This window comes from Canis aureus, chromosome 12, assembly GCF_053574225.1.
Source record: "Canis aureus isolate CA01 chromosome 12, VMU_Caureus_v.1.0, whole genome shotgun sequence".
NCBI classification, from domain to species: Eukaryota; Metazoa; Chordata; class Mammalia; order Carnivora; family Canidae; genus Canis; species Canis aureus.
The window spans coordinates 46,405,337-46,423,041 of record NC_135622.1 but is presented as its reverse complement, the minus strand read 5'-3'; the positions used below and the strand labels follow the sequence as shown (position 1 = coordinate 46,423,041).

The 17,705-nt window shown below is 41.4% G+C and overlaps 1 protein-coding gene across 19 annotated transcripts in view; it reads left to right on the top strand.

Annotated features, from left to right (window-relative positions):
• LOC144281129 (protein FAM228B-like) overlaps positions 1 to 12,762 on the top strand; it is a 35,235-nt gene extending 22,473 nt beyond the window's left edge. For 13 of the 19 annotated variants that reach the window (XM_077843945.1, XM_077843932.1, XM_077843930.1 and 10 more), the window contains 2 exons: positions 947 to 1,076; positions 4,430 to 4,710. In XM_077843945.1, the coding sequence (XP_077700071.1) occupies positions 947 to 1,076; positions 4,430 to 4,462 (163 nt within the window). In that variant the 3' untranslated portion in view covers positions 4,463 to 4,710. Of the gene's footprint in view, positions 1 to 946; positions 1,077 to 1,569; positions 4,711 to 9,207; positions 9,325 to 11,060; positions 11,142 to 12,715 lie in introns of those variants that run through there. The other 6 variants (XR_013349576.1, XR_013349575.1, XM_077843944.1 and 3 more) reach the window with 4 other exon arrangements.
• Positions 12,763 to 17,705: the final 4,943 nt, after the last annotated feature.

Below are 17,705 nucleotides of genomic sequence, written 5' to 3'. Positions count from 1 at the left end.
GGACTATTAGAGATGGGGCTGGACATTGTGGACTTCTCAGTGTCCTAGAGGTGTGGTTTAACAATTGGCTGCTTTTTTCGGGCTCCCTGCATGGAGCCTACTTCTCTCTCATGCCTCTGTCTCTCTCTCTCTCTCTCTGTCTCTCATGAACAGATAAATAAAATCTTAAAAAAAAAAAACAAACAAACAAACCCAAACAATTGACTGCTTTTTGAATGGGAGTTGAAATTAAGGGATAATAGGAAGTATTGGAACTAAGCCCTATTCACTTGGTAGCCAAAGGCCTTTAAAAGATAGAATAAGTTAAAATCACTCTTTCATACTAGGTTTCAAAAGAGTAAGTTTCTCTACAATCCCTCAAGTGTCACAGTCTCGTGGATCTGTTTGGGTCAGGTGTTAGGATAGTAAACATTTGAATCCTATTTAATTTCTATATATGATATAAAAGAAAGGGAGTCCTCAAATATCTCCTCTAGCAGAGTAGGACCCAGATATCAGGAGAATATTGCATATTAGTGTGCCAGAGGACCTATATTTTATTTTTATTTTTATTTTTTATTTTTTTTAGGGCCTATATTTTAGACTAGAGGCTTAAGTCTATGAGCTACCCTCTGTCTATAAATTAGGGAAATGTCCCAGTTATGGCGTTGGGGGTGGAGAAGGCATATTTGTCTTTGGCAGTTAGACCTTCCTCAGGAAGACACAACAAACAGCTCTATGAGGGGGTTATGTACTCTGAAAGAGCCTCAGTTAGCTGTTTGATTAAGCAGCAAAGAGATTGCAAATGAAACTATTTTTAGAACAAGATAATGCTATTTATTTGAGTTTCTTTTAAATAAAAATGTGTAGATTCATATTGAACTCAACAACTTCAAAGTAAAAAAAAAAATAAATGCTACAATTGAGTTGGGTATTTAAGAGAATACTTTCTGGTTCCTTCCTACAGAAACAAAGGATCATCCCTTCTGGAAAAAGAACCTCTATGTTTTCATGAGAGAAAGAAGAAAGAGGCCAATTCTGAAGGTCACTTCCTTGACCCTCAGCAGAAGATAGAGAGGGATGGGGCCCAGTATGCGGTGAGAGCTGGGATGGTCATTTTTGCCATACACGGGCAGCAATTGCTGATACCAAAATCTGAGCAGCTGGGAGCTTCTCTGTATGACAGGTTTTTAGGAGGAGAGGAGGCAGTGGGCTGCACCCCTTTACCCCAAACAAGGCAAGGGATTAGGTAGAAGAAACTGAGAAGCAGCTTCCTTTATTCAGAGGGAATGAGGAGAATTGCCCTGGGAGTTATTACACAATGGACATGCCCTCTGGTGGGTGAGCTATCAGATTTTTCCACCTCCCTCTTATGAATGTTATTAACCCTTCTTTTGTTTCACCATCATCTTTACCATTTACCACTTATCATGCCCAAGCCAGGCCTCAAATTTTGTTCCCCTTAATTCAACTAAGACAGGCAGAAAATTTTCAAAAGGACCGTGTACTAAATTCAGTGTAGGAAAAATTTTTTTTAAGATTTTACTTATTTATTTATTTATTTATTTATTTTTGTTTTTTTTTTTTTAGATTTTACTTATTTTTTCATGAGAGACACACACACACACACAGAGAGAGGCAGAGACACAGGCCGAGTGAGAAGCAGGCTCCATGCAGGGAGCCTGATGTGGGACTCGATCCCGGGACTCCAGGATCATGCCTTGGGCTGAAGGCAGGTGCTAAACCACTGAGCCACCCAGGGATACCCCAGTGTAGGAAAATTTAAGTAAAAGCCCCCAAATTAAAAAATGTAAAATGTATAGAAATACAGATGTTCACACAGCACAGGTTTCTCATCCTAAGGTAACTACAGTTAAACCTTGTAGCCATGTGACTGGGTCTACTGCTTCCAGGTCTACCTGCCACTTCTCCCCTTCAGTTCTCCACTCTTGTGTGTCCTGAGGACCTGGAGTAGAGCTTCTTTTAGGAGTGGATTTGGAGAAGTCACAGCCACCTTCCCCATCTCCTGGTTAGAAATCATTATAGGAATGGCATGTTAGTTCTATCTTATCCTTTCTGTCTGTCTCTCCATTTCCCTATTCCTACCCACAAAGGATAAGGGAGCTACTTTTTTTTACTCACACATGGATGTCTTATTAAAATTTTATTTTGTAGTTTAACTCCTTTTACTGTCATGTTTTAGCATCTTCCCATGTGCTTGTTACTTTCTTCCTCAAAATTTTTTTAAAGATTTTGGGTGCCTGGGTGGCTCAGTTAAGTAGCTGCCTTCGGCTCAGGTCATGATCTCAAGGTCCTGGGATTGAGCCCCATGTTGGGCTCCCTGCTCAGGGGGGTAGTCTGTTTCTCCCTCTCCCTCTCCCACATCCCTATGCATTTTGTCTCTCTTTTTTTGCTCTCTCTCTAAGATTTTATTTGAGAGAGAGAAAGAGAGAGCATGAACAGGGGGAGGGACAGAGGAAGAGGGGCAAGCAGATTCCCACTGAGCCCCAAATTGGGCTCTAGCCTAGGACCCTGAGATCATGACCTGAGCCAAAGGCAGATGGTTAGCTGACTGAGCCACCAAGGATTCCCTCTTCCTCAGAATTTTAATAAACACCTACTCTGAGCCAGGCAGTATTTGAGGGACATACTGGTAAACAAAAGAGGTAAATCTCTAATCTTGAGGAGCTTACATTTTGATGGGGAAGGGGAACAGACAAATAAATGTAATATGTGAGCTAGCAATGAATGCAATGAAGAAAATAAAACAGGTGTAGTGGGGCAGAAGAACTACATCAACAGAACAGGTTTATTTTATTTATTAAAGGTTTTATTTATTTGAGAGAGAGAGAGAGAGAGAGAGTGCGCGCGCGCGCGCGCGCACACACACACACACACAAGCAGGGGGAGGGGCAGAGGGAGAAGCAGACTCCCCACTGAGCAGGAAGCCCAACGTGGGGCTCTATCCCAGGACCCTAAGATCATGACCCAAGCTGAAGGCAGCCACTTAACTGATTGAGCCATGCAGGTACCCCAACAGAACAGATTTAAATGGACAGCAAGGAAAAAAAAAAACAGTTGATTTATACTGATACCTTATAAATATATGTTATATTGATTGGTATGAGTATCTTGAATGTAACCAGTCCCCCAAAGGATTAGTGTTTACTTTTGTATTTGTGTCCCTCTTACTGCCAAACCTGCTTTGCCTCCAGATTTCCCCTCATTCAGGGGAATCAGATTATAATACAATCAGGATCTATGAGCTGTCTTTGATTTTTGCTTTCCCTCCCTTCCCATGTCTTAACAGGTACTGAGCTCTGTCTGCTTATTTACTTTTTGGTTTCTTACCACTCTCACCAGTTCAAGCCATTGTGATCCTAACTGGCCTAATGCACTGGCCTCCTAACTGGTTTTCCTGCATCTGCGGTTGCCCCTGTATAATCCATTCTCCATGCAGAAGCTATATTCTTTTAAAACTGTTAGACCTGATTTCTCCTCTCCTCAAAACCTTTGAATGGCTTCCCTTCACACTTTGGATTTTATTCTAATTCCTTACCATGGTCTCTAAGTCCCTGTACCATTAGGCACCTGCCTCCCCTCCAACCTCACTTCCTGCCTTCTCTTCACATGCACTATGCTCCAGCCTCACCAGCCTTTTTCTGTTTTCTGAGCATATCAACTTCACTCCCATCTCAGGCTTTTGCTTCTGTCAGTCCTACCTGGAACACTCTTTCCCCAGATCTCTCCATGTCTCATTCCCTCAGTTCACCCAGACCTCTGCACAAATACCTTCTCAGAGAAGAAGCCTTTTCTAACTTTTCTTGTTAAAATAGTTCCCCTATGCTCCCTACCCCCTTTACTTGTAAAGAGGTGGGATTCAGGACTCAAATGGAGTACAGTACAAGCCATGCATGCATTGTAAAAGGAAAGAAGGCAGAGTATGTGGATATGGCTTGGTAAATTTTGTGAAGGAACATTGTTTACTTCTGTTTACCTCATTTTCTCAGTGAAGTGAGAAGGTCATTTTTCAGCTGATAGTGAAAGTGGAAGATTAAGATTCAGAGGTTTGAAAAAAGGGAATAAAGGAAGGTAGTCTTTTCTAAGTCACAATGATTGTAGTGTAAATTAGTACTCCAGACATCCTGACAATCTGAAAGAGGACCCCATAGGGAGTCCTTCAACTCATATCACGCATCAGTGACCGCCCTCCCCTCCCCCATGATAGGGTTGGTTGTATCCCAGAATTTCTGCATGTTTTGAATCCAGATAGAGTGAGCAGAGGCTGAGGCAGGTTTAGGTGGGGCCTTTGCCTGTGAGATGAGTCACTCACCTCTGGCAGGACTAAGCTTCAGGGAGGTCAGGTCAGCTGGGCTGAGGAACTCTTTCTGCTCTCATAAGCTCCCCATTCCTCTATCACATGTTAACTCTTCTTTCCTGTCACCTTCAGAAGGTTTTAGCAACCAAAGAGCACACACTCTGATCCTTGGTTGGTAAGAGGACACAAAAGAAGGCTGTTCCAGAGGAAGCCATCTGCCAGCAGGATCTATTCAGGGTGAGGACCAAGGAAGGGACTCAAGCACCTGCAGTAAACACTTCATTTTTGAGTTCAGTGTTTGTATGATAATTAAGAAATCACACTACCATGTATTGACAGCTATTGCAAATGTATTTTCCCCAGAAGTTAAATATTGTCTGAAAAATCCAATAAAAATAATGATAGCTACCTTACTGAGTGCCTATCTCAATTTACTTGATCTTTCCTAAATCAAGGTAGTGCCCCTTTTGGTCAGGCACCCTTAAAATCCACTGCTGCATATTTTCCCCAGGTTTTTCTAACAGTCTAGAAAATTTAAGAATTCATTTTGAGTATGATTACCCACTTGCTGATTCTGATTCTGCAGATCATCCTCTGGCTCATGATGAGTCTGACACAGTAAGGCTTAGAACACAGGGGAGCAGAATTTTGTTTTCCTTAGGCAAAGAGAACACTAAAAGTCATCCCTCTCCTAATCGTATGTAGACCTAGATCACACAGGTAAACCATATATCTCTAGTATTCGTTTGCAAAATGTCCATTTATTTGAAACAACCTAGGGTGGTGTTGGATTGGGCAGTTTAAAGCTCCATGTGCATGGGTGCGGCCTCTCCCTGGGCTCTCCTCCTCCATGACCTCCCCCACCCTTGACATCCCTAATCCCTTAGATCCCTGATCTAAGGGGCATCCAGGGAAGTGGGGCTCAGGTTTCAGCCCAGTACTTTAGTCTGGTTTTACAAGGACACTCCCTTTTCCTCTCTCACAATCCTCGGTTCACTGGTTCACTGGCTGGCAGTGGGTTAGTGGTGGGTTAGATAGAGATCCCAGTGGCCAGGCACTCCACCGAGACCTGCGGGGCCCCAGGGGTGTGGGGTGGCAGTCAGGGTGGGGGTGGGGCCCTCCATGGTGCAATGGTGGCATGGCAGGAGTAGAGGGTGGCCCAGGCTGGGCAGGTGACCCCCTGGCAACATGTGGAGGAAGCATCATGACCCTTTTCAAAACCCAGGTGCCAAGGATTTCTTTCTGTTTATTTTACTTAGCAACTCTACCACGTGGCAGAGCCAGGATTCAAACCCTTTCTGCCTAAGTCTCTTCAGTTTACTCTCTCCCTTCAGGAATTCTATTACCTGTGGCTTCCAAGAAAGTGCCCACCTACGGTGAACATTTCAGGCCAGAGAAATTAAAAGAATGGCCAGAGCCCCAGTCAGTTGCTTTCATGGAGGTAAAGGAAAGTGGGGTCTTGGGATGTCAGTTATTTGGGCAATAGGACATTAATCCTATCCCTTGAGAACTATGTTGTCTCAGTCATGGTTGTAGTGACTACAGAACCAGGACAGTGCCTGGTGGAGACTAGACACTGGAAAAAATGCACTGAATGGGAATGAATGATCCAGGATCAAATATGGCTCAAAGTGTGGTCTGAGTGTCCCCCACTGTGGCTGCAGGAGGTTCAGGCAGGTGTCCCCGAGCCCAGGCTGTGCTTACCAGTGAATTCTGATACTTAAGGGTCTGGGTAAAACAATGATATCCTCATAAAGAAAGTTTCATTATTTTATGTGATCCTATAATGTGTCGCACTGTAAAGAAAAGCTCTTGGATATATCCTTCCTTTTGCTCTGCTAGCACAAAAAGTGATGAGACCTTTAATATTTGTGTGTGTGTGCACAGAAAGCTGTGGGTTTCAAAAGTGCTGCCAGAAATCCTTAACACCTTCCTTACTGTTTTCTGGTGAAATCACGAAGAAGGAGGTATCGAAGGCAAAAACTGTTTCCTTAAAAAAGGGGGTCAAAAGTCAGATGCCTGACTAATAGTATTTATAACTCTTGCCAATAATGTTAATAGGATGACTAAAAAAATGTAGTTATCTAAGATGTTTGTTAAAGTAGATGTTTCTACTTCTCCAAATCTATTGATTTATTCTGTTTGTGGCATCAGTGGAAAACATTTAATTGACTTTTTCAATTGCTGTCCTAAAATAAGTCTAAGAAGGCTTTAAAGCAAGATTCTGCTTATATTACCAAGAGTGTTATTTTGAAGACCCAAATAGCTGTCTGAATATTATTTTAGATTTCATTTGAAGGTGTTAAATGTATGGATAAAACTACAACTCTCCTTTTTGAGATCTCTCTTATTCCCAGATTTGTTTTTTGAGTTTGGGGTTCAGTTTGTTTTGATGCATTTATTGTGGCAGAACTGCACAAGAGCCAGAGGTTGAATACCATAGTTTTAAGAACCTGTATCTTTTTACACTAGTTCTTTTAGGTAATCGCATTTCTCTTCCAGATACTAGATTTTTATTACCTCTCCATTTGTTCCTTATAAGCATAAAAGCTAGAAGATGGTGGCAAGTGAAAAGCCCTAAGGTGAGATTTTAAGTGCATCAGCTGTACCCAAACCCATAGTGGAAACAGCACGTCACTAGATGTAAGTCCATTTTAGTCCTTGGCCAGGAACTGCCACTGTCTTTTCTTGACTAAAAAAGAGGTTTTGACTTATAAAGAGACCGAGCAGAAGTCAGGAACTTCAGGAGCCCTTTACAACATAACTAGTGAATGCCTGAAAAGAGGATTCATTTGATAGAGGATCCCTTTAGTTAGTAAGCTTTCTAGTACTTAAAAAAAATGATCTCGTGGTCTGATATGTAAGGCATTTGTTTCAGAATACTCTGGGTTGGGGGGCAGGGGAGAGTGAACAGGAATTTAGATGAACTAAGATTTACTCTGAATTGATAATTATTGAACCTGGGTGATGGATTCACAGAGAATCATGTTTGAAAATTTCCTTAATAAAAAGTTACAAAATATTCTTTGAGGTACAGGTGGTAGTTACACAGTAAAACGACTGGTAAAATACAATGAATTTTGTCATTCTGGTTGGTTTCTTCAGGATTTATGTCTTAATATTCAATTCTGTAATTTTAGGCATTAGCTAGAGAAGACATTGATGAAGCTGTACATGTGATATTATTTAGAGAAAATTATGTTGCGAAGGTAAGAGTTGGCTACAGACTGTGGACCCTACAAACTTCAAGTGTGTTCTAGGTAAGCAAGAGTGCTGCAGAGCAGCATGGCCAAGAGGATGTTACTGTATCACAGAACTTCATTTTGCTGGGAGAAGGAGCCGCTTCTGATTCATTTATTTGTACAGCATAGATCTGAGATTGCACCACCTCCTTGCAGGATCACAGAGAGGTCAGGATTCCTAGATCTGGCTGTAAGGGATCTGAGAGATTGTTCTCACTGCTTCCCCTATTTGTTCTAGTACCGAATAGAAATTCTTTCTGACTAAAACTCACCTCTTTTTCATTTGTTCCCACATCACATGGAGATATGTAAAACCATCAGAAATAGTATTTAAGGGTAATGACTAATTAGTACTGAGAGTTACTATGAAATTAATAAAGGAGTTTTTTCTTTTTCTTTTTTTGTTGGAGAGAGGTAGAGAGGGAGTATGAGGTGGGGGGGGAGATTTTTTTTTTTTAAGATTTACTTATGTTTGAGAACGAGAGTGTGAGTGGGGGGAAGGGAACAGGGAGAGAATCTCAAGCAGACTCCCCACTGAGCCTGCAGCCTCATGCTGGGCTTGATTTCATGACCCTGAGATCCTGACCTGAGCTGAAAACAAGAGTCAAACACTTTTTTTTTTTTTAAAGATTTACTTATTTATTTATTCATGATAGACACAGAGATTGAGAGGGAGGCAGAGACACAGGAGGAGGGAGAAGTGGGCTCCATGCTGGGAGCCCGATGTGGACTTGATCCTGGGACTCCAGGATCGTGCCCTGGGCCAAAGGCAGGTGCCAAATCGCTGAGTCACCCAGGGATCCCCAAGAGTCAAACACTTAACCGACTCAGACACCTCAATAACCGACTCAGACACCTCAATGCCCCAATAAACTTAAAGGAGTTTTAATTTAAATAAGATATTCAGGGACGCCTGGGTGGCTCAGCGGTTGAGCATCTGCCTGCGGCTCAGGGCCTAATTCCAGGATCTGGGATCAAGTCCCACATCGGGCTCCCTGCATGGAGCCTGCTTCTCCCTCTGCCTGTGACTCTGCCTCTCTCTCTGTGCCTCTCATGAATAAATAAATAAATAAATCTTAAAAAAATAATAATATATTCATTTACTTTAGAGAAAGAGTAAGTCAGGGGAAGGGCAGAGAGAGAGAGAAACTTCAAGCAGACTCCCTGAGGACCCCTATGAGGGACTCCATCTCATGACCTATGAGATTGTGACCTGAGCCAAAACCAAGAGTCAGATGCTTAACCCACTGAGCCACCCAGGTGCCCCAAAGGAATTTTAATTTAATTTAATTTAATTTTTTAAGGAATTTTAATGAGAGAGTGAAGTTTAGTGTTAAAATGATACTTTAACATTTGTATTGTAATTTATAATTTATAAAGGAAGTTCACATATATTCTCATTTGAGCATCAAAAAAGGTAGGTGGGATTGCTCTCCTGTAGATTCAGAGAGAGGCCCTGCTGGAGCAAGTCTAATGCTCTATTATACCAATTTTGTCACAGACCTTACTGATGATGGAGGCTGGAGACATGCAATGGGTGATAGGAACTCTTTGAAATCTTTAAAAAGAAGCAAGAGGTTCATGAATTAGAAATAGTTTGGATGTGGTGTAACCTGAAGGCACACTCTGGTTTAGAACTTTTTCTGGGTTCTTCCTCTATGCTCTCAGGTTCTCTTTCTGAACTTTACTATGTTCTTCAGTTATCTTATGCGAGGACCTTGTGACCTGAATATGTTGAGAGCTTAGGAGTGGAAATAAGTGTTTCCTCCCCTTACTCAAATGAGGGTAAGTGGAAAACTTCTTAATAATTTGTTTTCCTTGTTTGTATCATTTCATTAGAGATTGGATACATATTCTCAACATCTGGATATTTTTAAGGAAAGAAGAAAAGAGATGTTACATAAAAAATGATTGAAAATGTTGCAGAGCCTCTTCAGCAGAGAATTACAGACAATTTAATACAGAGGGTTGGAAAAAAATGAAAGAAAATTTTAAATATTTTTAAAAGCACACCAATAAAAGGGTACTGTGAGGTTTTTTTTTTAATAAAGTATAATTTATAGAATCAAGCCAACATTTTCTTTTTTTTTTTTTAAGCCAACATTTTCACTGGTTATTCAAACAGTCCTAACATTTTTGTGTTTATGATGAATTCCTGGAATTGTAATACACCCTACACATTTTTAAACTTGGAGTTTCAGAAGGAGAGAATAGAAGTATTGATTTGGAACTAGATTTATCGGGAATGCTTTTAGGTAAATGTAAAGAGAAGAGCAGCTTAAACCATAAGGACATTTATTATTTACTTAACAAGAAATTGAGAGGTAGGTGGTTTTCTGGTGGGTTCTGGCAGCATAACAATGTCATTAATCACCCATGTTTTTTCCTATAATTCTTTTCTGCTATCTTAATATTTTCAGTTTTTCCTCATCACCCTTATATTTGTAAGCACATTTGATTACTTACAGCTTCAGGTGTTAGATCTGTCTGTGCTCAAGGCAGGAAGAAGGGGTAAGGAATGGTGCCAGGGTACCCTTTTCTTATACCTGATCCCTTGATCTGGAAGCAAGAAGAGTCCCCAGAAACTCCTAGCAGATTTCCCCTTAGGTCTCATTGTCCATAACTGAGTCACATCACAAGTGCTGGGTAAAATCTTAAAAAAAAAAAAAAAAAAAAAACGTGCATGAGAGAGCATGAGTGGGAGTTGGGAGGGGCAGAAGGAGAGGGAGAAGCAGACTCCCCACTCAGCAGGGAGCCTGATGCAGGACTCAATCCCAGGACCCTGAGATAATGACCTGAGCCAAAGGCAGATGCTCAACTGACTGAGCCACCCAGGTGCCCCTAAGTGTGAGTGGTTTTATATGACAATAAATTCAGTGTAGAGTCGACTGACTTCTAAGAAATCATCTGGGCTCTTAGGCTATATTAAGGAAGGTGGTACTTAGAGTGGGAAGCATCAAAACCTCCCCTTCCCCTCACCATTGCTATCTTGTCACTCCTGATTCACACTGTAGAAGGGACTTTCACCAGTTGCAGAACCATTTAGAAGAGGGTGGAGGCTTGACAACACTTCATGAGAGGAAGAATAGGAAGGAATATAGGATATTTAGCCTGAGGAAGAGATGACAGGAGAGAGAATAAAAACTTTAAAAGGCTGACATATTGGTGATGGATTAGATAAATTTTGCGTTGCTTCGGGGTAGAGAACTAGTATCTCTTCCTGGCAGTGACAAGGCAGATTTCAGCTCTGCCTATAGACAGACTGGTGGTAAGAACGACCAAAAGAGCAGAAAGTTCTCAGATTATGGCTAGTTGATGACTTCAGACTAAAGCTTGATGATTACTTCTCATCAAAGGTGATAGGCTCTCATTGGAGTCTAAATTACTTCTGAGGTTTCTTCTAACCCTTTGAATCGATGATTTTATATAAAAACAGAATAAAGCATTTGGCTCTTTGAATCTTGCAAAACATGTCTGTATGCAGTGATTTGCTCTTAGGTGTGATTTTTTTCTTTCTAAAGGAAATTGTATTTGGAGACCTTTATGATACTGAAGTATACAACCCTTTTTATATGACAAAAAAGGACCCAAATTATGGAAAGGTAAGTAAGATTCATTCATTCATTCACTCTTAGAAGCTCTAGGTTTGGGAGAAACCTAGTCAATTTAGAAGTCTTGTAATTACTCTGTATTCATTAAAAAATCTACAAAAGCATTTCCTCTGAGTTTTAGAATAGGAACCCGCAGTAATTTCACCTACTGAGGAATTTTCAAGTGTGTGATAATCTTTCTGTTCTTTCATTTCTCCACTCACATTCAGCAAACTGGAAGACAGGAGGGAGAGGAAGACATGGACAGCGAGTGGAGTGGGGGTGACAGGTGTCACAAAATCAGGGCAGGGAGCCATGGCCCAAGAGGCAAAGCTTCTTTCTTTGGGAGGCAGAAGGAGGGATTCAGGAAAAGCTGCCCAGAGAACCAGTAGTTGGGCTTGTAATACATTTACACATTTTAAACTTGCCAATATAGGAGTTAATTTTGAGTTGAAGGTTCCAGTTTTTTACTCCTGTGTAGCAAAAGTAGCCAGCTGGTATTATAAGTCATTAAAAAAAAAAAATGTGTGTGTGGCTCTGAAGAGGGAAGTGCTTTGTTTTGCTTGTTCCAGAAAACAAAGGCAGATCATTGTTACGAAGATAAGAAGGCTCTTTGGCCCTGAGAGACTCACTAATATGATGTTGGTCAGTCATTTTGCTGCCTCACTTATTCAGGAACTGTTTACCTCATACATATCTTGGGGACCAGTATTGGGTCAGGTGTATGGGGGAAAGTAAAGAATGGGAAAATGGCCCCTAGTCTAAAGCCTATAATGAGGAATGAGGAGGAGACCACTACCTTTCTCTGCAATCTCTGTACCCCAGTGTCTCAACACTCATCCATACTGAGGCTCACCTGCCCTCCTGTTCTCACGGACCCTTAAAGACTGGTCGTCAGGTCTCCCGGTAGCACTCTTACTCCCAGGCCACTTAGGAGCACTGCCTTGTGCTCCTTTTTTTTTTTTTTTTTTTTAAGATTTTATTTCTTTATTCATAGAGACACACACAGAGAGAGAGAGAGAGAGGCAGAGACACAGGCAGAGGGAGAAGCAAGCTCCATGCAGGGAGCCCGATGTGAGACTCGGTCCTGGGTCTCCAGGATCACGCCCTGGGCTGAAGGCAGACGCCAAACCACTGAGCCACCCAGGCATCCCCATCTTGTGTTCCTAAAGCATCCTGATATTTCTCATGACTAGATTGTCACTTGTGTGTGACTTTTATTCTAGACTGAGAGGTCCTTGAGGACAGGAGCTCAATGGAATGTGGCGTACGATGGTGTCAGCAAATATGTATTGACTGGTACAGTGATGCAGTAGGATTCTTTTTTCTTTTTTTCTTTTTTTTTTTTTTTGCAGTAGGATTCTTGACAGAGTTTGTTGCTTTTATCTGGATGATAGAGGTCAGTCACTTATGGCTCAGTGAAATGTCCTGAAGTAAGACAGATGACATTTCTTTCCCTGCTCTGCAGATTGACATTATTCGTGGTCCTTATTCTTTGGTGTACAGTAGGATCATACTTGAATGCTTAAGATAGATTTAGCTTAATACAAACTGTACTGGGATCCTCAAAGTTATTTTTCTTGTAGATTATGATCTCATCAGTTTGTGATCCTCTGTTTAGAAGACAGCAAGAGATGGATGAAGAGAGCTGTTTTTTAATATAAGACAGGTACTTTTGTGATCACTGGGCTTTATTTTTTAGAGATTCCTAATTGTCCAGTGATTTCCTACCCCAAGAGTGACTGGAGTTGACTTTAAGAGTGTTTAGATTTTTTTTTTAATTTTCCTGTAGGAAAATGATATATATTAAAAGAGTTTATTTTTTTTAAAGATTTATTCATGATAGACACAGAGAGAGGGAGAGAGAGGCAGAGACACTGGCAGAGAGAGAAGCAGGCTCCATGCCGGGAGTCTGACGCGGGACTCAATCCCGGGACTCCAGGATCGCACCCTGGGCCAAAGGCAGGCGCTAAACCACTGAATCACCCAGGGATAACCCATTAAAAGAGTTTAAAAGACAGAGAAGGCCAGGCTTTATGCCAAACTGCCCCAATTCATTTTACTCTATATAGTGTTATTCCAGAAGAGCAACATTAAGCCTCTGCCAGGTCTGAAACAAGCAAAACTCATAGAAAATGCAGGTAAGGGTGCACTAACTAACAAATCTTACACTCTCCATAGTTTTGCCTTTTACAGAGTGTCATATGGGTAGAATCAGACAGTATATATAGAGCCTTTTCCAGGTTTTACTTTCATCCTTAAAGGATGTTTCCAAAGGATTAAGAATGTTTGGTTGGCAATTATTTTCCTTTGACACGTATCCTGCTGTATTTTTAAAAAATTCTACCCAGAAGATGATTTTAATCAACATATAGGAGCTTGATAAAATCCATTCACACTTGTAGGATAGCACTCCACTTTTAAAAGCTGGTCCCAGGGTACTAACTGAATTTCCCAGTGAATGTTACTAATAGCAAATTTATTTGTCTTCTTCCTATGATAACACTCCAAAGATTTTTTCCCCACACATTTTATTTTTTTATAAGTGTTTTAATCACCCAGTGCTCATCATGACAAGTGCACTCCTTAATCTGTATCACCTATTTAGTCCATCCTCTAACCCGCCTCCCCTCTGGTAACCATCAGTTTGTTCTCTATAGTTAAGAGTCTGTTTCTTGGGTTGTCTGTTTCTTTCTTTTTCCCCCATTGCTCATTTGATTCTTAAGTTCTATATATAAGTGAATTCATAAGGTATTTGTCTTTCTCTGACTTATTTTACTTAGCATTATACTCTCTGGCTTCACCCATGTTGTTGCAAGTGGCAAGACTTCATTCTTTTTTTATGGCTGAATAATAATTCCATTACACATGTACACACACACACACACACACACACACACACACCACATCTTCTCTATCCATTCATTTATCAATGGACACTTGAGCTGCTTCCATATCTTGGCTGTTGTAATTAATGCTGCTATAAATCTGTAAATGTAGGGGTACACGTGTCCCATTGAATTAGTGTTTTTGTAATCTTTGGGTAAATACCCAGGAATGCAGTTGCCAGATCGTAGGGTAGTTCTATTTGAGGAACCTCCATGCTGTTTTTCACAGTGGTGTACCAGTTTGCATTCCCACTAACAAGGTAGGAGGATTCCTTTTCCCTCACATCCTTGCCAATGCCTGTTGTTTCTTCTGTTGTTGATTTTAGCCACTATGACAGATCCAAGGTGATAGCTCATTGTAGTTTTGATTTGCATTCTGATGATGAACATCTTTCATGTGTCTTGGTTATCTGTATGTCAGGAATAAATCCCTCTTGGTTGTGGTGAATAGTTTTTTTAATGTATCATTGGATTTGGTTTGCTAATATTTTGTTGAGGATTTTTGCATTTATGTTCATCAGAGATATTGGACTATAGTTTTTTTTTTTGGTGATATTTTTATCAGATTTTGGTATCAGTGTAATGCTGGCCTCATAGAATGAATTTAGAAGTTTTTTTCCTGGGATCCCTGGGTGGCGCAGCGGTTTGGCGCCTGCCTTTGGCCCAGGGCACGATCCTGGAGATCCGGGATCGAATCCCACGTCAGGCTGCCGGTGCATGGAGCCTGCTTCTCCCTCTGCCTGTGTCTCTGCCTCTCTCTCTCACTGTGTGCCTATCATGAATAAATAAAAATTAAAAAAAAAAAGTTTTTTTCCTTATCTATTTTTAGAATAGTTTGTCTCCTCCCCATGTTTTAAGTATAGGGCGTCATATTTTACAATCTTTCATTTTGTGAGTTCCTTGACTGATTTTTTACAGAAATACTCATTTTTACTGCTTTTGTATTTCCTGCCTTCATACTGTCATTTGTTATTTTTCTTTTCTTTTTTTTTAAGATTTTATTTATTTATTCATGAGAGACTCAGTGACAGAGATTTAGGCAGAGGAATAAATAGGCTCCATGCAGGGAGCCTGATGTGGCACTTGATCCCAGGACTCTGGGATCATGCCCTGAGCCAAAGGCAAATGCTCAACCACTGAGTCACCCAGGCATCCCTGTTGTTTTTCCATTCAGTCTCCTTTAATACTTCTTGGTGGGCTGGCTTAGTGGCCATGAACTCCTTTGGTTTTTGTTTGTCTGGGAAACTTATGCTTATTCATTATTTTTAAGTAGGGTCCATGCCCAGCTTGGAGTCCAACCCAGGACTTGAACTCATGATCCTGAGATCAAGACTTGAACTGAGATCAAGAGTCAGACTCTTTTTTTTTTTTTTAAATGATAGTCACAGAGAGAGAGAGAGAGAGAGAGAGAGAGGCAGAGACACAGGCAGAGGGAGAAGCAGGCTCCATGCACCGGGAGCCCGATGTGGGATTCAATCCCGGGTCTCCAGGATCGCGCCCTGGGCCAAAGGCAGGCGCCAAACCGCTGCGCCACCCAGGGATCCCAAGACTCAGACTCTTAACCAACTGAGCCACCCAGGCACTCCTGTCTGGGAAACTCTTTCTCTCCTCCTAGTCTTGTTGGATAGAGTATTCTTGGTTGCAGGTTTTTCCCATTCACTTTGAATATATCATGCCACTCTTTCTTTTTTTTTTTTAATTTTTATTTATTTATGATAGTCACAGAGAGAGAGAGAGAGAGAGGCAGAGACATAGGCAGAGGGAGAAGCAGGCTCCATGCACCGGGAGCCCGATGTGGGATTCGATCCTGGGTCTCCAGGATCACGCCCTGGGCCAAAGGCAGGCGCCAAACCGCTGCACCACCCAGGGATCCCCATGCCACTCTTTCTAATTTGGAAGCTTTCTGCTGAAAAATCCAGTGATGTGGTTTCCTTTGTATGTAACTTTCTTCTTTGGTATTGCTGCTTTAATATTTTTCTTTATTACTATATTTTGCCATTTTGATGACAATATGATCTGCTTTTTTGATTTTGTTGGGGGTTCTCTGTGCCTTCTGGATCCAGATATCTGTTTCCTGCCCTAGATTAGGGAAGTTTTCATCTATTATTTATTCAAATGAATTTTATGCCCTCCTTTCTCTTTTCTTCTAGTAGGACTCCTATAATACAATTGTTATGTTTGATAGTCACTGAATTCTCTAAGTCTGTTCTTGTTTTGCATAATTCTTTTTTCTCTGTTTTGTTCAGCTTAATTACTTTCCATCACTCTGTATTCTAGTTCATTAATTCATTCCTCTGTTTGTTCCAGCCTGTTGTTCATTACATCAAGTGTGTGTTTCATTTTGTTTATTGAGCACGTTATCTCTATGTTATTCCTTATCTCAGTGTTAATTATCTCAGATATCTCCATTGTTTTCTCAAGTTCATTGTGTATTCTTTTGAATATTCCTTTAAATTCTCTATTAGCCGTATTATTTATCTCTTTTGCTTAGATCTCTGGCTATGGCCTTGTCCTATTCTTTCATTTGGGACAAATTTCTCTGTCTTCTCATTTTGAGAAGATTCTATGCTTGTTTCTGTGTGTTATAAAAATCAGCTACACCTTCTGTTCTTGAGGGTAATGGTCTTATGAAGAAGAGGTCTATAATGCCTTGCTGTGCAGTATTTCCTGTTCGCCAGGGCCTGACACTTCCAAGAGTGTCTCCAGTGTGTTCTTGTGTGCTCTACTCTTTTGTCATGACTACTTTATCCTTCAGGCCAGTCATCTCCAGAGGCTCTCTGCCTGTTGTGGGCAGTGTTTGGTCCCTGGCCTGAATGTGGTGTGTTATAGGTGTGCTCTGGTCTGCTTGTTAAATGATACCTGTCACCACCACCCCTGGAACTGAGGCTCTGCAAAAACTCCTGGGTCAGGAAATGTGGTATGGGCAGAAATTTGGACCCATCTTGTGGAGGAGGAAGCCTGATGCACTGGGACTAAGGGAAGCATGACTTTAGAAAGGGCAGTTCCACTGGAGCACAGGGTGGGGCAGGGGTTGGTGTAAGCAAGTTAGGTAGCAAGTGTCACGGTTCTCACAGGAGGCCCTGTGCTCATGCTGAGGGATAGGGGAGGGAAATGGTGCTTGCCAGTTCCTTTATTCCTGGAGGGGCCTGTGAATGCTGCCCCTTTAGGACACATTCTGAGATAAACAACTAATTTCCCCACTGTGTGTCCCAGGTGCTCTTCAGATCACTGTTTCCATGCCCTACCTATATCTGCAGGCTGGTTGCCCTGCCTTCTCTCTAAGAGCACCCCCAATGTCTTCTAAGCTCTCCCAGAGCCAATTATGCTGACTTTTATTTATTTATTTTTTTTCTAAGTATGCTGACTTTTAGAACTCCAGGCTTTGAATCATGAAATTTGGCCACTTCTGCTTTCCAAGCCAGTTACTGTGGGGATTCGTTTTCCCCCTGTGGGCCTCTGTTAGTCTGCCTCTCATCCTTCTCCACTACCACATCTCCCTTCCCACTGGCCACAATCTGTTTCTTTCCCAACCGAGTCTCTTCCTACTTTCTTTGATGTGGCCTCTTTTCTACCTTTATTTGTGGAGGTTGTTCTGCCAGTCTTAAGGTTGACTTTGGGGTACTTAGGATGATTTGATAGTTATCTAGTTGTGTTTGTGGGACAAAGTGAGCCTAGGGTCTTCCTCTGC